We start from the raw sequence: 24,849 nt of genomic DNA on the forward strand, positions 1-24,849 counted from the left end.
AATTGAGAGGGGACAGTCTTAAAACTGAGTAAGGAACTGACATTGGTCATTCGTGTTCTACTAAAGAATGCTGATGATAAACAACACGCTGCTATATTCTGTACAGAATTCAACAGTAAGCTTCTGTCATAAACAATATTTAGTCTATCAGTGATGTTTCCCTAATACCTTTAATTGTTACACATTTATACAGTCATATAAACGTGCAGTGGGTGGTTTATCAGAGCACACCAGAAGATACACCTCTAGGTGACACTTTTCCTATGAGGTGCAACAAATGATTCTGAAAATTTATTCTCTCTCCTCTCTGCCTGAGTGCATTCCAATCACCAGATGACCAGGCACACCATTAGCTTTGAAGTGCCACAAAAAGAACCAGGAATATCACTGACCTTTCAATGACATCTGGTCAATCTCTTTCTGGCATTCCTGGAGGTAAGTTATACACCACCTACCATACCACGAATTAAGATAGCCCCCAAATGGAGGCAACAAATCAGGCACTAGCTGAAAGGTTCAAGATCCAAAGGACTCAATTAAGGACCCCATTAAGTATGTCTTAGAAGAAAAGCTTCCATCAGAGTATCTGGAAGAAAATGAGGAACATTGGAGTCAGTTGAAAGCAGTAATCATCAATACCTGTGAGGAAACCATAGGCTACCAAACCAGACAGCATCAGGACTGGTTTGATGAGAATGACGCTGAAATCAAGCAACTCATCAATGAGAAGAGAATGGTATTTTGTGCTTGGCAGAATTATATACATTGTAATACAAAGAGAGAAGCCCATGCTAAGGTGAGTGTGGAAGTCTAATATAAAAACAGAGAACTCGGCAACAGATGGTGGACTGAGAAATGCAAGAATCCCTACATTTTGTGGACACCCATAATACATGTGGTTGTTTAGTGCCATTAAGTCTGTTTATGGGCCAGCTTGTCATGGCATGAACCCCCTTCGCTCTAAGGATGGAACCATACTTTTGAAGGACAATGAAGCCATTAATTTTTGCTGGAAAGAACATTTTGAAGATCTTCTGAATTGTAACTCCATGGTTACAGATGAAGTTCTTGAGCAAATCCCCCAATAACCTTCTAGGAATGAGACTAGAGACTCTCCCAATTTGCATGAGGTATATGATGCTTTCAAGCAGATGCAGAACAAGGCAGCGGGTCCAGATGGGAGCCCTGTTGAAATCTATAAAGACGGTGGACTTGAGTTAATTTCGCAGCTTAGCCTGCTTAACCTTAAAATCTGGATAAAGGCAGAGATACCAAATGAAATGAGGGATGCCTTGATTGCAACCCTCTTTAAGGAAAGGGGATAAAGTGGACTGTGGAATCTATTGTGGTATCTCTCTTCTTGCTGCTGCAGGCAAAATTCTGGCATGGGTCCCTGAAACCCTGTCAAAAGTCACAGAGTGGCTTACAATCATGTCGCAGAATTGTGGATATGATCTTCATTGCATGGCAGCTGCAAGAGAAATTTCGGGAGCAAAACCAACCACTGTACATGGCATTTACTGATCTAGCTAAAGCCTTTGACTCAGTGAATTAATTGCTGTGCTCTTTTGACTGTATTTTCAAATATTGGATGTCCTGATAAATACATCAAGGCTCTAAAGCTTCTTTGTGACAACATGAAAGCAACTGTTCTGAGCAGCACTGGTTCCCAGAGTGAACCTTTCAAAGCACAAACAGCAGTCAAACAGGGCTATATCATCACCGAACCATGTTTGTGGTCTTTATTGCAGTCATCTTTGACCTAATTGCTTAGAAGCTCCCAGCTGGCATTGAAATTATCTACAGAATGGATGGAAAACTGTTTAGGCTTACTGAAAGCTAACAGTAAGATTTCCACATCTATTATGGAACTTCAGTATGTTGATGAGGATGCAGTTTTGCCCATTCTGAGAAAGATCTTCAGGTATCTCAAATGGCTACGTCTGGACAGGCATGATTTTCCGCAAATGCTTTTAACGGAAAAGTTTTCCTTTAAAAGCATTTTTGGAAAAGAGCATCTAGATTGGCACGGACGCTTTTCCACAAAAGCACTTTTTGCGGAAAAGCGTCCGTGCCAATCTAGACGCGCTTTTGCGCAAAAAAGCACCGATCAGGACTTTTTCGCGCAAAACAAATCTGAGCTGTCTACACTGGTCCTTTTGCGCAAAAGCTTTGCACAAAAGGACTTTTGCCCGAATGGGAGCAGCATAGTATTTCCACAAGAAGTACTGATTTCAGACAAGGAAGTCAGTGTTCTTGTGGAAATTCAAGCGACCAGTGTAGACAGCTGGCAAGTTTTTCCACAAAAGCAGCTGCTTTTGCAGAAAAACTTGCCAGTCTAGATGCAGCCAATGTATTTGCTGATGTTTATGCATGTCTTGGTCTCACTCTCAACATCAAGATGACCCAGGTGCTCCATCATCCCTCCCCAGATAAGGTACCTTATACCTGATTTATTAGAATCAATGGAGTTGCACTGGAAAATGTTGATAATTTTCTCTACCTTGGAAGTTATCTTTCATCCATGGCAGATATTAAAGTAGAAATTCAACACTGTTTGAGATGTGTCAGTGTATCTTTGCTTTTTTATGGCACAGTGTTTTTGAAGTTCACAACATTCGAACAGATACCAAACTTCTTGTCTATCAAGCCGGCATTCTCCCAACACTATTGTATGTGTCTGAAACCTGGACAACCTACAGACATCACTTGAAAGTCTTTGAGAGGTATCACCAATGCTACCTCTGCAAGGTCTTGAAGATCAAATGGGAAGACAGGGGCACTAACATCAGTGTTCTAGAAGAGGTAAAGACCACCAGTATTAAGGCAATGATTACTCATCAGCAACTTCGCTGGACTGGTCACGCTGTTCGGATGCCAGACCATCGCCTCCCAAAACAGATCTGTTTTCTCATCTGAAAGAAGGGTATCATTATGTGGGAGGACAACGGGAGCATTATAAGGACTGGCTAACGGATAACTTAAAGAAGTGCAACACTGACATTGACACTTGAGAGACTCTCACCCAGGATCGCTCGAAGTGGAGACAAGTCCTACGCAAGGGCTCCCTACATTATGAATTTGCCCATCGACACGCTGAAGAGGAGAAGAGGCACAGGAGGAAGGAGAGACTGGTTTCTAGTCATGGTCAGCAGCCTTCTGCTGTACCTAGAAAAACATCTGTCCTCACTGTAATGGAACTTGTGGTTCAAGGATTGGCTCTCTCAGCCACCTGAGGGTCCACAACTCCTATGGAAGTTCATCATACTTGGCAATGAGTGCTTGCCCATCATCATCACCACCACCACCACCACACTATAACTCCTAATAACTGTTTCTCACTTATTTCTCCTCTTCTGTCAAATCCTCCCTTCTTTCCTTTCCAAATCCCACCCCATAAAGAGCTTTAAAAGTATTTATCCGTGCTAGTATTTGTGATGCTTTTTATTTCTATGAACACTTTTGTGACTAAAACTTACCAGTCTGTGAATAAAAAAGATTGTGACTCATGCTGAAGCAAATTGGTTGTTTTCATCTCCAAGAATATCTACATATACTGTTCTGTTGTATCTGCTCAGCACTTAAGGGAATTAATAATATTTGACAACTGTAACTGAGACAATAAAAACTTTCTATTGATGTTTTTGTGTGGGGGGAACAGCTTAGCAGCTTTACTTCAAAACTGACTCAGAAAACTTTCTTTAAAAAGTTACAGTTTAAAACATTTCTTTTCCTCTGAAATTTACCCTTTTTTAAAAGGCATACCAAAAGTTTATATCTGTTTGTTATACAAAGGCTGCAGAATGGGAAACTTGGTCTGACAGTTCTCATAATGTCACTAAACAGCAAAGACTTTCTGCAGGAACAACACTGTCAGTTTCTTTATTATTTCTGAGACTGGGAGCTTCTTCTGGAAGTCATTTCTTTGCTGGCCTGACTGAAGAAAGAGACAGCACTTCTTTTTCTTTTTAGTGGCCTTCCTGTACCCCCGCTTTCTATTTCTATTGTATTGAGCCCCTACTACTCTATATAGGTTTATAATTTGCTTCCTCTACCACCTTCCCTGACCTCCCCTAAAACACACACAAAAAAAACACTTTTCCTCAATATGTTCTATAGAAAAAAAATCTAGAGTTCTTTTGCCAAGCTATTTGGAGTTGCAGTCTCTCTCTCTCTCTCACACACACAAAGAGTTATTTTGGTTTTTTTGTTTGTTTTGTTCCAAAGAGACAAGATAGAAGATTTTAAATGCTCTTGCACCTCTGAGAAGTGAAAGCATAGGCAACTTTCCTTTACCTTCCCATTTCTGAATCCTGCTAGGGTGCAAAGTCAGATTCTGATTGAATATAGGGCAACACTATAACTTTAGACACACTCTTTCTGACTTTTCAAATTATCCAGAAATAAGATGCAGGATTTAAAATTTGATTTGTCTTATAATCAGAAGCTACCTTCAACCTTGACAGTGCAGCTAATGCTGCCATTTCATAATGCTAGCAAGACTCCCAAATTGGTAATGGGTGGCTAAGAACCTAGTGTAATAGATTAACAGAATTTTATTTCTTCATTACAAACTGAGATATGTTTAAAAGAAAAGCCAGTCAAGTAAAAAATGTGTTCTGTCTTGGCTTGGGTTCTTTATTCTGGTGGTCTACACAAACTACTGTTATTGGTCTTGTTACCCGGTGTTTCTACAATATCGAAATAGCCATATCAGATTATATCAGTGGAAAAAAACCTAATTTTGAGGTTGCACAAATGTATGAACTGGTTTCATAATTGATTTGCCCATTTATTTATTTCAAGCTATTCCTTACTTTATTTTTATATATATTTTCATATGTGCATTCACACACACAAAACACATTTTGACATGATATACAGTGAATTGAAATGTAGTTTGAATTTTCACTTCCATCTCTACTGTAAGTGTAAAGATCTGAGCTCCTGAACGGTAAAGTTATGTATAATGTGTTTCTCTGCAAGAGACAATATAAATCTTGTGACTCCTGTAACTCCCTGTTTTGAATTCAATTATTTTTCTGAATTAAGCAAATAAACATTTTTCTTTTTAATATGAAAATACACCTTCATTACTCCCTGTTCAGTGGATGTTTTAGGAACAACAAGAGTTTTCTTTTGTAAAACTCTCCACATTTATTTGTTACATTTGGTTAAGCTATTTCCCCAAAGGACAGGCACTCCAACTTCTGGGGCTGAAGGCATCCATATAATTCTGTAAGTATTTCTCTCCTTTATGTGCTAGGTCGAAGTAGTTTCAAATCTAACTTCGGGGCTGGATCTGTACTAATTTCTAACAATCCATTGCAATATTTAGCAAGGTTCTGCACTACCAATGTCACCCTTGATATGAAACATTACACACAGAGAGTCTGGATATTTGGGTGGAAGCTAAAGCTCAGACAGCACATATTTTCATGGAGATAACTGTCATTTAGCAGAGATGGATTGATTGAACAACTTCCATCCCAGAGAGAGATAAAGGAGATGTGGGTTTTTAAAAACATATTAATGCACACCTGTATCTATAGTTACTACAAGCTTAGTCAGGCATGTTACTCATGTTGCCACCTACTGGCTGAATAGTATAATACTGTATGGCTATGTCTACACTGGCATGATTTTCCGAAAATGCTTTTAACGGAAAACTTTTCCATTAAAAGCATTTTCGGAAAAGCACGTCTAGATTAGCAGGTTGCTTTTCCGCAAAAGCACTTTTTGCAGAAAAGCGTCTGTGACCAACCTAGATGCGGTTTTCCGCAAAAAAGCCCCGATCGCCATTTTCGCGATCAGGGCTTTTTTTGCGGAAAACAGTACTGTGCTGTCTACACTGGCCCTTTTGCGCAAAAGTCTTTTAGAAAAAGACTTTTGCCCGAATGGGAGCAGCATATTATTTCCGGAAAAGCACTGACGATCTTACATGAGATCGTCAGTGCTTTTCCGGAAATTCAAGTGGCCAGTGTAGACAGCTGGCAAGTTTTTCTGCAAAAGCAGATGATTTTGTGGAAAATCTTGCCAGTCTAGACACATCCTATAGGAAAAACTAAAAAACCCACTAAGGCTGTGTCTAGCCTTTTTTCAAAAAAAACTTCACCTGCGTCTAGACTACAGCCGCGTTCTTTCGAAATTAAATCGAAAGAACCTGACTTTTCTTTCGACGGCAGTACTCCCTCATTTCACGAGGAAGAACGCCTTTTTTTGAAAGTGCTCTTTCGAAAAAAGGCGCTCTTGAATGCAAACTGTGCTTTTTCGAACGAGAGCATCCAGACTGCCTGGGTGCTCTCTTTGAAAAAGTGGCTTGCTTCTTTGAAAGTACTGGTTGCAGTCTAGATGCTGTTTTTTGAAAGAGGCTTTTTCGAAAGATTCTTTCAAAAAAGCCTCTTTCGAAAGAGGCTTGCAGTCTAGACGTAGCCTAATAGTCTAGCAGCACCTTAAAGACTAACAAAACTTGTAGCTGGTATCATGAACTTTTGTGGGAACAACCCACTTCTTCAGATGACAGGAGCATAATATAGTTTACCATTCCGTTACATTTCTCCCTTTAGGTTTTACATTACCAACATTTACAAAATCATGCTATCCTTAAAGTTCACTATATAGCAGTCTGTTAAGTGTTTCTGAATCATACTGGTTTTATCATTACATGACCCAAACATGTAACAGCTTCGTTATCTGACTGTTCACTAGTTGCAACAATTGTCTCTGGTCTGTTTGGAATCTTTCAGACTTCTTTTTACTGAAAGTAAAAGGAACAGTCACAACAGTAAAATGTTGGCAAGCTGCATGGAAATTATTTAAAAGTACCATAATAGAGGCTAAAATGATATGTATACTCCTCCCACCACCCACCCCCTCCACACACACACAAAAAGCTGTAACAGGACCAAAGCTAGGTTAACAGAGTACAAGAGACTTTTAGGGGGGGAAATCTTTTAAAAATTGGAAGTTCAACCATATTGAGGAATATAGAAAAGAACAAATTCTGACAAGTCAAGTGTAAAGACAGGCCAAATTAGGCCATAAGTAAGCAGGCCAAAAAGAATGTGAAAAGCAATAAGCAACAGATAAAAAAGCTAAAAATTAACAACAATTTTAATGTGCTTCAGAAGTTGGAAAACTACCAACCAGTGCAGCCACTGGATGATAAAGGTGCTAAAGCAGCACTCAAGGATGACAGGGTCATTGTGGAGAAACTAAATTAATTATTTGCATAAGTCATCATAGCAGAAGATATGCGGGAGCTTTCCCATCATTCTTTTTAAATGACAAATCTGAGGAGCTTTCCCACATTGAGGTGTCCTTAGAGAAGGTTTGGGAACAAATTAAAATATTAAACAATAAAAAGTAACCAGGACCAGATTATATTCATCAACCAATTTTGAAGGAGCTCAAATACAAAATTTCAGAACTAAAAACTATATGTAACCTAATACTGTACTTAAATTAGCCTTTGCACCAGATGACTGGGGGATAGTTAATGTTATGTATTTTTTTAAAGGCACCAAAGATTATCTTGGGAATTACAGGACAGTACTAAGTCCTGTAATTTGTACTTTTCTTACTTTGGTACTACGTAATTTTCATAATTTTCTTACTTTGATACTAAGAAAATTAGTTGAAAGTATAGTAAAGAACAGAATTATCAGACGCATAGATGAACACAATGTGTTGGAGAAGAGTCAACACAGCCTTTGCAAAAATTCTCTGAAGGAGTCAACAAACAAATGGACAAAGGAGATTCAGTGCAAATAGTATACTTGGACTTTCAAAAAGCTTTTCACAAGATCCATCATAAAAGGCTCTTAATCAGAATGGGCAATTGTGGGATAACAAGGAAGGTCTGTGACTCAGAAGAGCAAGGAATGTATCTTCCTGCTGTAGAATTTCCTTGGCTGTCTGTAGAACTCTATTAGCTTCTCCATTCATTTGTGGATAATGCTGACTGCTAGTAATATGAGCAAAAACATATCCCTAGCTGCTTACATATGAGCTGACTATTGTGGATTTGTTCATATCACAATTCTTGAGAACTGGAGCTATTGAGATAATTTATATTACCTTTTTTAAGGCAATTTCTGCCTGACTTTCATTCGGAGGTTTTGTCACTGTAGAAAAGTCTTGGATCAATTAAGGCCATTTACCATTCCTTGCATGTATCTTATTTCCAATACATTCACTGAAGAATACAATTATTGAATTGCTTTTACTTTGTGGGGCTAGGACTGCTTCTACATTTGTTCACTGTCTGTCCCAAAAACTTAATTTGGGATTAGCAGAAAATGCATGATGTTCTTGTTTAGCTTCAGCCCAGACTGACTGATTAAGCTTAGACTTCATTGAGTGCTCTGTTGTTTTCTTCCATGGAAAAACCCGTACATCATAATATCCACTAAGACTAGAATACCATTTGTGTTTCACCATCTTTCTTTAGAAAAACTCAGGTGCATTAGTAAACTCAAAAAGTAAACTTTGAAAGCAAAATTTACCAAGGGGTACAATAAATGTAGTCTGTTTAGCATTTCTGAAGCGGGAATGAGTAGGCTGAGGAATAGCCTCTGTAAATAGCAACAAGGCTGGCATGGCTAATATTGTGACTAATGCTAGTCCCTTCCCATGACATGGAAATCCCTGTTGAGAAAGTAAAAGTGAGAACCCATTTTTGGGACCTAACTCGCATGAATTTGCTAAGTTGTCATTGGGAAATGGAGGGCATTTAGAGACACTTCAGCTCTATGTTTGATTGGTGACCTACAAAGCAATAAGAATTGTCATGGCCTAGCTATCCTTTAACTGTTCTGCCTTAACACAGGCCTTGTAATGCAAGGATGAATGTAGCCCCAAACCAGACAATTTACATGGAACAAAATTTCTCTTCTGCAGGTTCTGCATGGAAGATAAGCTAACCACAAGTCTTTGGAGAGGGGGACATCTTCGCTTAAAAGGTCATAGAACGAATAGTATGTAACACATTATTGTAAAACAATTTCAGAACTCTTCCCCACAAAAAAATGAGTTATGTAAACACATTCTATTAAATCATCAAGCTTTCCATGTTTGTTTCTGTGGTATTTTAACTGTACCAAGGACATTTTGTAGCTTCTGACATCAAAAGAATCCAGAACTGGAAGCAAAACTCCAACTTTTTGGTCACTAAGAAATGTAATAATATCACAGTTTGCTATACTGTATAAGAATGAACATAAAATGAATATGTTGCATAATATCACAAACACGAAGAAAAACAACAATATTACAGTTTATTTTGTCTATAGTGCAAATGGATTCTGTTGTAATGTCTTCCTTAACCGACATGCAGAAATGCTTAAAGATTTTTCTCTCATCCACTTAAGCTTTCTTGAAAATTCATCCTAACAATAGGAGAACAATTTCTGAAAACTTTTGAATAATGTTATTAATATAATGCTCCATTATAGTTACTAGGAATTGCTTATTGAGTTTGATATAGCAGGAACTGGCCTTTAGTGAGTTCATGGAATAGAGGCCCTGCAAGCAATAGCCACATGCTCTGACAACTGTTCTTGTGGACATGGTCAGTGGCAAGACATTAGCATTGTTCTCTTTAAATGTGAAGTTATAGCCCCAGCATGATGCATGGGGATATTGTGTTGTGGCAACTGCCTCCTCTGAGATGACAAGTACAACTAAGGCCCTCACTACCTGTAGTTATTAAAAATCCCAATGCAATTTCCACAAAAGAATGTTATCAGTCTTGATGCAGTAGTTAAACTTCCTACTTAGATACTGACAGCCAGTCTAGCTGAAAAAAAATCCTTTTCTATTTAATTGCCCCTCCCCCCTCTTTTGAAATACTGTTGTGTGGCTTTGCACCAACTGCAATTACAGCAAGAACAGCATTTCAGTGGCTGATGCACTGTGTATGTAGGAGTCATTGCTCCCATCAGTGAAACATAATTGCACTACTATGGTAGAATCTGTTGGAAGATGACACAATAGTGAGTGTTGATATTACAAATGAATAATAGGACAGTTCAGGATATGGGGCACATGTTGGTAGTGGCTCATTTTAACATTATAGTCTTCAATGTTTTACCAACTATAACTTGGCCAGATCAGAGAAACTGGACTGGTATTTATATAGCTCTATATCTGCAGACAGAGACGTGCACATATACACAACTTACATGTAGGTAATGATGAAGTGAAAAGTCACAGAAATGAAATACATTTTTTATGCATCTTTGATTGCCTCATTAGCCCTTTACCTTCTAATCTACCTCCTCATAATTGGGGCTACTCACAAATATTGAGTTACCACATTCCGATTGAAAATAAAGCTTTGTGTAAATTTATTTATTTATTTACTTAAATATTTTTTACCCTGCCTTTCTATTTAAAATATTCAAGGCAGCTTACAAGACCAAACAAACAAAAAATACAAATATATATAAAAATTTAAAATATGAGACCTCAGAGGGATATCATCAGCTAAAAACATAGAGAGAGGAGGAACACACACATATAGACTCAAACATTAATAAAAGGGTGGCTTTAGCCTGATGCCGAAACAACGCTAGCATTGGTGCCATGCGAATATGCCGAGGAAGAGAATTCCACAGCCTGGGAGCAAAGGCTGAGAATGCCCTGTTCCACGGAGATGTTATTCTTATCTCCACAAGTGGGAGAACACGAAGCAAAACCTCCCCATCTGACCTCAATCCCCAGGCAGGTTCATATGGGAGAAGACGGTCCTTCAGATACCCTGGACCCAACTCATGTAAGGCTTTATAGGTCTTAACTAAAACCTTAAATTGTGCCCGGAAACATACCGGAAGCCAGTGCAGCTGCCAAAGCACTGGCATAATGTACTCCGTATAATTAGTGTTAGTTAAAACTCGAGCAGCCGCATTCTGGACCAGTTGAAGTTTCCAAAGGCTCTTTAGAGGCAGCCCCACATAAAGTGCATTACAGTAATCCAGTAAGGGATGTAACAAGAGCATGGATCACTGTGGCCAAGTCATGTTTGTTCAGTAAGGGTCGCAGCTGACAGATCAAACGAAGTTGCCCAAAGGCACTCCTGAACTCCGAAGAAATGGAAAAAATATCTATTTCAGCAGATCTTTCTTCCATGAAAATTAAACATTTTGTTTTGGGTTGACATTTTCCATCCATCTGAGCCACTACAAGGCCTCACAGGAGTGGATTTGCCAGTGATGTGGTTTGAGGATACCTCATCACCCCATTACCTCTGATGGACCTGGCTTCTGAGTCAGATTATTTCTCCAATGATGAACCACAGCCTTTACCTGCTGTTGAGCTACAGTGGTTCATCATGGGACAAAACATTTCATCTTAGGTTAACAAACTGAAATGAAATGTTGCATTTCAGGAATGTTTAAATGTCTTGTTTTGACGCTGAAATGAAGCATTTCCAAAGTGTATCTTTCTGACCTTTTAATTTTGAGAAAAGTTTTGATATTTCAACTTTTCATCCTATTTAGGATGAAAACAACTGTCAAAATACCAGAATATCTCCTAAACTGTTCTAAAGGCTTATCTATAAGGCAAGTTTGTGTTTGGCAAATCAGGTAAATTAGATTTACATAGCGTTAGCTTGCTGAGTGCTAACTCATCCTTGTTACAATGCCCTAAATGTTCTGTACAACTTTTTGAAATGGGGAGTATACCACACTGCAATGTGGAGCTTTTAGTGCACTGTAGCCGGGTCTGCACTTGATGTTATTGTATGGTAAGCTAGCAGGCTGTAGAATCACACTCTGCATTGACATAAAATGAATGTCTCTCACAGACAAATCCTAACGTTCCATACCTCTGTATAGCTTGAATCAGCAATCATTCTTTTAAAACCAACCAACCAACCAACCAACCAACCAGTCTCTTACACAAGTGTTACCTTTTTCTCTGCCCCAAATGTGGAATTCCCACCTCCTTTCAAATTAGATCTGTCCAAGGCCCAGAACTGGTAAGATTCAGCTGTAGGCAAGTCAGAACTTTTTTATTTATTAAAATGACATGACCTAACTTGAAGTCCTGACAAAGTGGATGTAGAAACATTACCCGCTTGGAAAAGGGGTAGGTCTAGGTAAAGGGTCTGGAAGCACAAAATCATGGAATTTGAAGAGACCCTGAGAAGTTTTCTAGTCCAATCTCCAGCATTCAAGGCAGGACTAGGTATTATCTAGAACAGAGGTTCACTCACCAGTATTTTTGGTGGCCTGAGAATGCATCCAACTACTCATGCCGGGTTTTGCTCTGGCAATTTTTCTTAAAATACTTACTTGAGTTTAGGGGGAAAAAAATCTACATATACATGTCCAAATCACTGCAATTTGTGTGCAGGTTGAACCTCTGTAATCCATAACATAACATAAGATAACATAACATAACATAAGAACGGCCGTACTGGGTCAGACCAAAGGTCCATCTGGTCCAGTATCCTGTCTACCGACAGTGGCCAGCACCAGGTGCCCCAGAAAGGGTGGACCGAAGACAATGATCAAGCGATTTGTCTCCTGCCATCCCTCTCCAGCCTCTGACAGACAGAGGCCAAGGACACCATTTTATCCCCTGGTTAATAGCCTTTTATGGACCTAACCTCCATGAAATTATCTAGCTTCTCTTTAAACTCTATTATAGTCCTAGCCTTCACAGCCTCCTCTGGCAAGGAGTTCCACAGGTTGACTACACGCTGTGTGAAGAAGAACTTTCTTTTATTAGTTTTAAACCTGCTCCCCATTAATTTCATTTGGTGTCCTCTAGTTCTTCTATTTAGGGAACTAATAACTAACTTTTCTTTATCGGCCCTCTCCACACCACTCATGATTTTATAGACCTCTACCATATCCCCCCTCAGTCTCCTCTTTTCTAAACTGAAAAGTCCCAGTCGCTTTAACCTCTCCTCATATGGGACCCGTTCCAAACCTCTAATCATTTTAGTTGCCCTTTTCTGAACCCTTTCCAAGGCCAAAATATCTTTTTTGAGGTGAGGAGACCACATCTGTAGACAGTATTCAAGATGTGGGCGTACCATAGTTTTATACAGGGGCAGTAAGATATTTTGTGTCTTATTTTCTATCCCTTTCCTAATAATTCCTAGCATCCTATTTGCCTTTTTGACCGCCGCTGCACACTGCGTGGAAGTTTTCAGAGAACTGTCCACGATAACTCCAAGATCTCTTTCCTGATCTGTCGTAGCCAAATTAGCCCCCATCATACTGTACGTATAGTGGGGGTTATTTTTCCCGATGAGCATTACTTTACACTTATCCACATTACATTTCATTTGCCATTTTGTTGCCAATCACTCAGTTTGGTGAGATCTTTTTGGAGTCCCTCACAGTCTGCTTCTGTCTTGACTATCCTAAACAGTTTTGTATCATCTGCAAACTTTACTACCTCACTGCTTACCCTTTTCTCCAGATCATTTATGAATAAGTTGAAAAGGATTGGTCCCAGGACTGACCCTTGGGGTACACCACTAGTTACCCATCTCCACTCTGAAAATTTACCATTTATTCCTACCCTTTGTTTCCTGTCTTTTAACAAGTTCTCAATCCAAGAAAGGACCTTCCCTCTTATCCCATGGCCATGTAATTTACACAAGAGCCTTTGGTGAGGGACCTTGTCAAAGGCTTTCTGAAAATCTAAGTATACTATATCTACTGGATCCCCCTTGTCCGCATGTTTGTTAACCCCTTCAAAGAACTCTAACAGATTAATAAGACAGGATTTCCCTTTACAGAAACCATGTTGACTTTTGTCCAACAAATTATGTTCTTCTACATGCTTCACAATTTTATTCTTTACAATTTTTTCGACTAATTTGCCCGGAACTGAAGTTAGACTTACCGGTCTGTAATTTCCAGGATCGTCCCTACAGCCCTTTTTAAATATTGGTGTCACGTTGGCTACCTTCCAGTCATTAAGTATAGAAGCCGATTTAAAGGATAGGTTACAAACCACAGATAATAGCTCAGCAATTTCCCATTTCAGTTCTTTTAGAACCCTTGGATGAATGCCATCCGGTCCCAGAGATTTGTTAACATTAAGTTTTTCTATTTGTTCTAAAACCTCCTCTAATGACACTTCAATCCAGGACAGTTCCTCAGATTCATCACCCACAAAGGACGGTGCAGATTCAGGAATCTCCCCAACGTCCTCAGCCGTGACGAATGAAGCAAAGAAATCATATAGTTTCTCTGCAATGGCTTTATCATCCTGGATTTCTCCTTTTATAGCTCGATCATCTAGGGGACCCACAGGTTTTTTAGCAGGCTTCCTGCTTCTAATGTACTTAAAAAACATTTTGTTATTTCTTTTGGAGTTTTTGGCTAGCTGTTCCTCAAAATCTTTTTTTGCTTTTCTTACTACATTTTTACACTTGATTTGACAGTGTTTATGTTCCTTTCTATTTATCTCACTAGGATTGGACTTCCACTTCTTAAAAGATACCTTTTTGTCCCTCACTGCTTCTTTTACATGGTGGTTAAGCCATGGTGACTCTTTTTTAGGTCTCTTGCTATGCTTTTTAATTTGGGGTATACATTTAAGTTGGGCCTCTATTATGGTGTCTTTAAAAAGTTTCCATGCAGCTTTCAGGGATTTGGCTCTAGTCACTGTGCCTTTTAATTTCTGTTTAACAAACCTCCTCGTTTTTGTGTAATTCCCCTTTTTGAAATTAAATGCCAGGGTGCTGGACTGCTGAGGTGTTCTTCCCACCACAGGAGTGTTGAATGTTATTATATTATGGTCACTATTCCCAAGCGGTCCTCTAACGGTTATATCCTGGACCTGATCCTGCACTCCACTCAGGACTAAATCGAGAATTGCCTCTCCCCTTGTGGGTTCCTGTACCAGCTGCTCCAAGAAGCAGTCATTTAAGCCATTGAGAAATTGTATCTCTGCTTCTCTTCCTGAGGTGACATGGATCCAGTCAATATGGGGGTAATTAAAATCCCCCATTATTACAGAGTTCTTTATTTTGGTAGCCTCTCTAATCTCCCTTAGCAATGTCAGTATCGCTGTCCTGGTCAGGTGGTCGGTAATATATCCCTACTGCTAATTTCTTATTATTGGAGCATGGAATTACTATCCATAGCAATTCTATTGAACATGTTGATTCACTTAATATTTTTATTTCGTTTGATTCTACATTATCTTTCACATACAGTGCCACTCCACCACCCACCCAGCCTGCTCTATCCTTTTGATATATTTTATATCCCGGTATGATTGTGTCCCACAGATTTTCCTCATTCCAACAGGTTTTGGTGATGCCTATTATGTCAATCTTCTCATTTAATACGAGGTACTCTAGTTCACCCATCTTATTAGTCAGACTCCTAGCAATCCAAGTCTCCGTGGTCTGGCCACATCCATCATCCGGCAAGGCCATGGACATTCTAGGACCAGGGAGTCCCGATGGAGGGCTCTTACACTACTGTAACCTTGTACCGCTGCTGGGCTACACACCACACTGCAACTAGGCAGTCAGGTAAAACCCAGCAGTGCTGCCTGGTGAGGGCAGGAGCTCAACACTCCACAGCGGTGCTGCCCCACTGGGCCAAGAGGCTGGTGCACAGGGAGCTGGGCTGCCCAGCATAGCAGAGAAAGAGGTACGGGGACTGACAGGGCATCAAGGTTGGCGGCAAGGGAGCGCTGGCAAGGAGGCTGAGAGCTGGCCCAGAGCTGGGGGGAGCCAGTATCAGGGGAACCAGATATGACTTTCCCTGGTCTGGCAAAATCCCTCATCTGGGACCATTTAGGTCCTGAGGGTGATGAACTAGGGAGTTCCAACCTGTACATAGTTGGTTTTTTACAGAGTCAGTGATAAAAATATAATCTATAGTTGTCTATATTCTTTATTGGACCTAAACAGAACAGAAACAGAAATAAGGTGCTTGGCACATTCTTGTCTTTTTAGTAGATGTTTCTGTTGCTTTTTTTTAAAGACTTGTTAGCTAGTAAATCTGCTGTCACTAAAAGTAACATTTCTACGTTTTTTTAATACCAGTTTTCACATCAGACTTATTACACATTAAACCTCTATGGGTCTGGGACTCTTTGGTCTGGTAACATCCAGAAGGATCACGGCTGTTGTGGGACTAGAGTATCCCAGTGGCAGAGCAGAGCCAGTTGGATATGCCAGTGGGGCAGCTGAGCCTGCTGGGCACCAGAACCCACAGCTGGTGGGACAGAGAAGCTGATGGGCAGGGGTAGAGCTTGGGGGGCAGGGAAGCTGGCAGTTGCGAGGTCAGCAGGGCCACCAGGAACTCCAGTGGGACTGCATCAGCTCACAGGACCAGGAGTGTCAGCAGGGCTGCTACAGTTTGCAGGGTTGGGAGGCTGGGGAGAGAAGCCCATTGGGGAGGCTGGTGCCTCCCCTCAGAGATCTCCCCTCATCCAGAAAACTCACTTGTCTGGGACTGGTCACGTCCTAAGAGTGGCAGACCAGGGAGGTCCAACTTGTACCTAGCTGTGAGGCTGTGAAAAATAATACCATATTAACAAGGATACAAATACCAATTTTCACAGCAATTTTACTCAGACCTGGTGGCAAGCCAGAGGACAAATTAAGTTCTGGAAGGGCAGGGAGATTTGGGGGAGAAGGGAGGAAGGCTGATACAGAGAGTAAGGGCTGGCACTTATGGCCAGGGTCCAGAGCCAGACCCCAAGGCCCAACAACTGGAGCCTCCCTTTCCCCTCCTTTCCCCCCCCCCCCCTTCACTCTCTGCCCATGAGGCTGTGGCCGCATTTGAGAAATGCTGATTGAAACAATTCCCGACACTAACCTCCTCTTAAAAATCTCCAATGATAGTGATTCCCCAGCCTCCCTGATCTGTGTATTATAGTGCTTATTGTAGTGGCAGAGGTTGGAAGTTTTTCCTAATGTCGAACCTAAATCTCTCTTGCTGTAATTTAAGCTCAAAATAAGACCTACTGTCTTCATCTGTGTTGTGTAGCTGAAGTTCTTTATATATTAACCTCATGAAATATATATGTGTTGGCTGACTTTCTGTAAATAAAAATCACAGAATCATTGAACTGGAAGAAATCTCAAGTGGTGCATCAAGTGCTCCACTCATGGCAGAACCAAACACTATCTGGACCATCCTTAACAGGATGTTTGTCTAAACTTCTCTTAAAAATTTGCAATGATGGAGACTCCACAAACTCCTTAGGCAATTTATTCCAATTGTTAACTACTCTGACAGGAATTTTTGGCTAATGTCCAACCTAAATCTCCCTTGCTGAAATATAAGCTCATTGTTTCTTGTCCTATCATCAGGAGTTAAAGAGAATAATTTTTCGCCTCCCATCCCTATAACAACCTTTTAGATACAGGCGGTCCCCGGGTTACGTACAAGATAGGGACTGTAGGTTTGTTCTTAAGTTGAATTTGTATGTAAGTCGGAACTGGTACATATTGTAGGGGAAACTCTAGCCAAACATTTCTCCAGAGCTCAGTTTTATTCTCCCACACCTCACTTCCCTCAGTCCTTTATTCTCAAGCTGAGGTGTCTGCTGAGAAAAGCTGCTCCGCGTCTCCCTGGTCTGCTGAGGGGGGGCCCTAGCTTCACGTCTCCCTGGTCTGCTGGGAGGAAGCAGCGAGTGCGGGGTTGCCTCACCCCATTTGTAAGTAGGGATCCGATGTAAATCGGATCCATGTAACCCGGGGACTGCCTGTACTTGAAAGCGGTTATATCTCCACTCAGTATTTTCTTTTCCAGGGCTTTCAATCTTCCATCATAGGACATGTTTTCTAGACATTTGATCATTTTTGTTGCTCTTCTCTGGACCTTCTCCAATTTGTTCATATCTTTCCTGAAATGTGGCAACCAGATACTTCAGGTTGAGGCCTAATCAGCACAAAGTAGAAGGGAAGAATTGCTTCTCATGTTTTGCTTACAACACTCCTATTAATGTGTCCCAGAATGATGCTTGCTTTTTTTGCAACAGTGTCACACTATTGACTTACATTCTAGTCCACTATGACTCCTAGATCCCTTTCTGCAATACTCCTTCCTAGGTAGTCATGTCCCATTTTGTTTGTATGCAATTGATTGTTTCTTCCTAACTGCGGTACTTTGCATTTGCCCTTATTAAATTTTGTCTTATTTATCTCAGACCATTTCTCCAGTTTGTCTAGGTCATTTTGAATTATAATCCTATTCTTCAAAACACTTGCAACCTCTCCCAGCATGGTATCATCCACAAACTTTATAAGCATACTCTCTATTCCATTATCTAAACAATTGATGAAGATATCGAACAGAACTGACCCTAAAACCGATTCCTGAGGAATTCCAACTCATTATGCCCTTCCAGCCCGACTGAACTACTGATAACTATTGTTTGGGAATTTTTATCCAACCAGTTATGCACTCATCTTATAGTAGCTCCATCTAGGTTGCGTTTTCCCAGTTTATTGATGAAAAGCTCATGACAGCCTGTATCAAATGTCTTAGTAAAGTTTAGATATACCACATCTACCACTTATATAATATGTATGGTTTTAAACAAGCAGCTGTTTTTATGAATTGTAGTTTATTATACAACTAAATGCTAAAAATGACTATGTGGCAGAACTCCCCTATCACTTATATGTTTTCAGTCTTCTGAATACCATAAGCCCTACTAATCTACAAAGGATATGACTAACAATACTTCATTATGCAAACTACGACACAGTCTAAAGCTAACCGACAGCTAAGGGAAGCTACTACATATTGATGCACACGTACATAAATAGATCTATATAATTTCCTTAAAATGCATTTTAGTAATTTTTATCCCAATAAAATATCATTCATTGCTAACTGAACAGTCACACTTTAGACTTGACTTGACTTTTAAAAAAATGTAGGTGATTTTCACATAACATTGCATGTGCCTCTCAAATCGAATATGAAGAGATGTAACCTGCAGTGTTAGACATTTCTAACAAAAATGGAGAGCATTCCATTCTGTGAATATACTTAATGTATTCATATTCTTTGTGCTTTCTGATCCTCAAATATTAATTTGGGATGAGTATTTTCAAACTTTTGAAGGTCTTGCATAAAAAAACATGTGCATTTACATTTTTTACATCTGTACAATGAATACTATAACAATTCCCTCACATTCAGAATGGTACATTCCAGATCAATACTTCTAATATATGTAATAACTTTAAAAAAATCAAGTACTAATGTCTAGTTGGAAAGAAAACAGATGCTGCTACCTTTTTTTTTCCAGAATTTAGCTATAGGGAATTAAAATTTGAGATGCCCATATTTTCTTAGCAATTATTTGTTTTTTGAAATACACAGCATATGCTGGAATCTCTTGTGTGTTACACTTGCTAAGTGCAAAACAAAGAGAGGTGTTTATGTCAGTGATGACATTTTCATAAAACTGTTTTGTAACAAAACTACCAATGGCCACAAGTGAGTTATGATGATTTAAGGTATTTTTTTTTGTAAAATCTTTACTAACCTCCCACAACAAAGCTAAGAAATGAAATATAAATGTTTTAGCTCTTAGTCATGCTTTGTCAGAGATTTTCTTTGGATGTCCTACTTTCAATATGTACAGAACACTCCAAGAACCAAGACACAATACTGTAGCTCTGTTATATTGTAAACATGGGCAATAGCCTGCTGAATAAGTATCTTTCCATACTGTACCTTTTCATCCAAAGCCTTGTGGTGCTCAAACAAAGATTTCAGTGCTTTGAGAACTTCAACTTCACTAGAAACTCCTGAGGGGGACTGTGCTTGACGTTTCACTACTGTCATCCTCAGAGACCTTTCATGTCTTGAAACAAGGCACTCCAAATGCTCCAGTAACAGCTGTTGGATTTAAACATAAAGAGACATTAATTCATTTGTACCCAAAGGTCACAGGCATTATAACTGCAAACTGCAGGCTACTAAACGACAATGACCTTGGCAACCTCCCTATCCAAGGAAGTCTAGGACTTGGCTAACAATGTTCCATGATTTTGAGTCAGAGGACAAGAAAGAAAATAAAATGATTTTTATTCAGATCTTCGTAAAAATCTCTGCTGTAAGCTTTCGAAAACAAATGTGCACCATTTAGATTTACTGTTGACAGGCTAAAATCAACTTAATATATTCAAATGATTTTTCAGTCACAGTAATTAATGGAATGTTAATAACAAAAATAACTAATATAGCTAGCCAACTAATGCAGTGTACAATTAATGCCTGAAAACAGTCACCTAATTGTAATTTGTATTTAATTTATACTAAAACTTACTTAACAGAGAACACAAAAACAAGCAATATATTTTCATTAAAGTTTTAAAACACTCTATTTATTCTAAATCCATGTTGCATAGCTAATATTATGTTAATATGGCAATCTCTAAAATATTCATTGTGTTTGTTATAGAACGTGGAATCTCACAATTTTGCTAAGTATATTCTATGTTCTTTCGATCCCATGTTCAGCTGAAAAAATATTGGAATAATATTTTTATGGATGTCTTTTTGCTGATCTATAGAAACTCTAAGTATTTATCTGGTTTTGTAAGGTATATGAATGCCATTCATGTGGCATCTTAGAGTGATTACTTGTATTTACATTAAAAGAGAGCGGCTAACTTCAAGAGTCATACTGCATAATAAGAATACTGTAGTTACAGTATAATCACAATAGTATTTCTTTTAAACAAGCAATTACATCTAATTCATATGACTAGAACCTTAAAAGTGACATGACTGAGGGGTGGTCTACGCCACCATGGGAGATTCACCATGTGTGAATAACATAGCTGAAGTCGACGTACTCCGATCTACTTACTGTGGTGTATGGACTGGAGACCCTTTCCCATTGACATGGAGAACTGGCGTTGACAGGAGAGCAACTGTCAGTTGGTTTATTGTGCTGTATTAGACATGATAAATCAACCCCTTCTGGATTGATCACTGCCCCGTCAATCCAGCCCATAGTGAAGATATGTTTTGTTTTTTCTCCTTTGGGGTGTTCTTAATACATTTACTACATATATGTTGGCATATATCCATTCTCAAAGTCATGTAGTTAACTATGCAGTCCTATGAATTAGTGATGATAACAGGTATGACAGAAGCATAACCAAAGCATAAATGCACTATAATGGCAATGTAACAACACTGAAATTACAGTTCTCATATTCCCTTAATAAAATGGGAATAACTCACATTTACCATTACTGCACTTTAAAAACACTGAACACACCCAGCCGATTAATATGCATCTGATTTAGAGATATATACCAAACATATGTGTAAGAGCTTACTTTAAGTTTATATGTAAAGAACTTTAGTAATATCATACAACTGAAGAAATAGAGCATGGTTTGCCATTCGGGAGCAAACAAAAGCAATCCACAGGAAAAAGAGAAGCATGAACTTGTTCTACTAGTTCCCCAACTGATGTAATGCTAGTTGAGGGAAAGCAGATTCATGCTTTTTTTGGCCGTTTAAGAAGCAGCTTTAAGGTGTAAGTTGTGGAGCCCCACCCAATAAAGTTTAATAAAGGGACATGCTAAAGCACTGTTTGACATTAGCAGTAAAGCACAGCCTTAAATTCACTCCTCTTCAGAAAAGCAATTAAAATGTGCTTAACTGCTTTTCTGAATTTAGACCTAAATTAGACTATCTCCATGCTTCTTGCTAGGCCTATGACTCTTCGTGGCTGTAACACTTTATTAGAGGTTAAACAATTTGACTCTATATTTAACAGTTATTATTACAGATCACGTACTGCATATTAACAGACAAAATATTTTGTTAACTAGAACCTTTACTTAAAGGTAACATTAAAGATGAAATACTATCTATATAGTAAAACAAAAGGAGGCACTAGCATTTAAAACAATAGAAAATGTAATTGAAGAGACAGATAAATATTAATATATTCTCATACTTAATCAAAATTTGTTACATTTATGGACATGTGAAAAATATTCTTTTGCATATTAATAGGAATAAGCTGAGATACATAAGTGTGGAAGGAACCACTGAGAATTATTACTCCGGCAAACATTCAACATCCATTCTTGTGGTTTTAGGAAGTAAAGAAGCATTAAGGATGTTGTTTTATTTCCTATGAACATTGTATAGCAGTAAAAACAAAAAATATTCTTTCGCATCATCCATCCAATCTCTTCAATATTGCTTACTGAAGGGGTTTACCTAACAGTTGTTCATTTTTCTGGAAACTAACTTTGAACGTTGGTATTTTCCAGACTGCTAGCTACAAGAATGCTCAAGAGGACAAGTGCTCATTCTCTGGTGGCTGAGAGAATTCTCCAGTTGTGTTATGCTTTTCAATAGAAATGTACTCCCTACTGCCTTATTTATTTCTGACACACTATAAAGATGATGATTATGGTAGGAGTAAGTCAGCTGGCTTGAAGACACTCCCAAAGAAACCTCCAATAATTAGAGCATTGGCCTGGACCATGGGAGACTGGAGTTCAATTTTCTGTTCCACCACACACACCCTGTATGGCCCCGGACAAGTCACTTAAAAGCTTAGTGCCTCAGTTTTCTATCTGTACAAAGGGGATGTGAGCAGAGCCAGTCTCAGGGGCTGCCAAAATGTAACACAATGAATTGTATATAATGGGAAAAATTGCATGAGCTTTGGCCAGATATTTTTCATGTTTTCTCTGCAGCAAAACTGCCCCGCTCACCCTGCCCAGTACTCTGCCCTGCACTGAGGCTGCTTCTCACTCTCCTTTGCTGGGAACCCACCTCTGGCTCCCCGCATCTGCGGCTCCCTCCCCACCAGACACTCCCGGGAGAGTCTCACGTCTCCAGACAGCTCCCCCTAGTGTCTGTATTTCCCAGCCGGGCCCAGGGTGTGAGGTAGCAGGCATAGCTGAAAGGTAAGAAATATTTCATTACCATATGTGACGTAGTGGGGGTACTTGCTGGGCTGTGGTGACCCCTGCTGTCTGGAGCAAGACCCAGCAGGGAAAACCTCACTATGCAAAGGTAGTGCCAAACTTGTTGAACCAGTGGCCAGACACCCCCCATGGAGAGGAACAAAGGAAGGTGGAATGCTGCCCTGACTGGGGGGCAGGGCTGGAAGGGAATTTAGTTAGTTCTGTCTGAGAGCGTGGAGGAGAGCCTAGGGGAAGGGGCTGGAGTTTAGGGGCCCAGTCTCCCCCATCTCAAGGGGGCCTGAGGCATCCTAGCCCAGCTCTGTGACCAGATTCCATCTGTGCTGTGCTGTATCCTGGAGAGGCAATAAACTTCCTCTATTCCACCAGCTGGTGCAGTCTGTTTGTGCCATTTCGGGGTGCAGGAGACGGGGGACCCCCAACGCGCCATCACACTGGTGTCAGAAGTGGGATGCACTGCACCCCGTGGATGGAGCTTCCAGCGGCGAGCGACAAGGCACAGTAGAAGCAAGAGCCCTGGAGCCAGGCGTGCTGGAGACAGAGCGAAGCGGTTCCTGGGAATCGGGGGGCGCTGCAGCACTAGACTGGTGAGTCTGCACCGAGGGGACCAGCGGGCAGATGGCCTACGCCCGACTCTTGAAGGCAGAGCTGGTGGGGCTGTGCAGAGAGAGGGGCTTGCCTGTGCAGAAAGCAACCAAGGCCCAGCTGATTGCTCAGCTAGAAGAGAACGACCAGCCACAGGGCCAGGATCTTGTCCCCAGGGGAAGCAGCCAGACCCCCCCTGAGAGTGTGTCAGGCTCAGAGAGGGGGAGGAGTGCTGGAACTCACCGGAGAGATGAGACAGCTTCCCCCAGGAGGCCTGCAAGCTGCAGCCCATCTAGGGCAGGGGCCCGCCAAGCAGAGCTGCGGCGGCTGGAGATCCAGCTGCGGATCAAGGAATTGGAAGTAGAGGACCGAGAGAGGGACCGCCAGGACCGAGAAAGGGATCGCCAAGATCGAGAGAGGCAGCGGCAGCATGAGCTGGCCATGGCAGAGCGGAGAACCGGCGGGGCACCGGCTGTGCCAAGAGTGGATGGGCCACAGGGTCCCAGGACTGCCAGATGCTTGGAGAGGCTCGTGGTGGCCCAATTGAAGGACATGGGCGACATAGACGGGTTCCTCAGCTCCTTTGAGAGGGCCTGTGGACTGCAACGGGTTCCCCCAGCTGACTGGCTGCAGGAGCTCATCCCCGCACTGAACCAGGAGGCGGCCGGAGTGCTCAGTCAGCTGGAGGACCTACAGCCAGGGGATTACAACCGAGTCAAGGAGGCCCTGCTGCACAAGTTCGGGCTGACCCCCGAGATGTACAGGAAGAAGTTCCGGGGGGTACAGAAAGGGCCACGGGAGACCTATGTGGACCTGGCCTCCCGCCTGGCGCAATACTGCCGCAAGTGGGTGTCTGGAGTCGGAGCCCAGACCGCAGAGGAGCTGCTCAAGCTGGTCATGATGGAGCAGTTCTATGAAGTGTGCCCACCCAAACTGAGGCTGTGGCTCAAGGACCGGAGACCAGAGAACCCCCAGGAGGCTGGGAGGCTGGCGGATGAGTTCACGGAGAGCCGGTCCGGGTGTGAACGGGAGTCCCGGAGAGAAAGGGAACCGCGCAGAGACCGGATCTCGGCTGAGCGACGGAGGGAGTCAACTACGGGGCGAGACCAAGGAACAGGTCGTCTGCGCCCCAGAGAACCAGCCAGGGCCTGGACAGAGACAGCCCAAAGCCTAACTTGCCAGCGCTGTGGGCAAAAAGGCCACAAGAGGGCTCAGTGCACCAGGTCCCAGGACCGGGGACTTTCCAGGGTTAACTGGCTGGGGCGGGAGGAAGGGCAGGCTGCCCCAGAGGCAGGGGCTGGCAGGCAAACCTCAGCTCAGAGAGAGGGGAAGGATGCTCA

At 41.1% G+C, this 24,849-nt stretch overlaps 1 protein-coding gene across 6 annotated transcripts in view; it reads right to left on the bottom strand.

Annotated features, from left to right (window-relative positions):
• The window catches only part of PPFIA2 (PPFI scaffold protein A2), a 601,388-nt gene that overhangs the window by 226,086 nt on the left and 350,453 nt on the right, over positions 1 to 24,849 (bottom strand). For all 6 annotated transcript variants that reach the window (XM_075932507.2, XM_089780129.1, XM_089780128.1 and 3 more), the window contains one exon: positions 19,692 to 19,856. In XM_075932507.2, the coding sequence (XP_075788622.1) occupies positions 19,692 to 19,856 (165 nt within the window). The remainder of the gene's footprint in view (positions 1 to 19,691; positions 19,857 to 24,849) is intronic.

This window comes from Pelodiscus sinensis, chromosome 1 (assembly GCF_052426305.1).
Source record: "Pelodiscus sinensis isolate ZL-2025 chromosome 1, ASM5242630v1, whole genome shotgun sequence".
NCBI classification, from domain to species: domain Eukaryota; kingdom Metazoa; phylum Chordata; order Testudines; family Trionychidae; genus Pelodiscus; species Pelodiscus sinensis.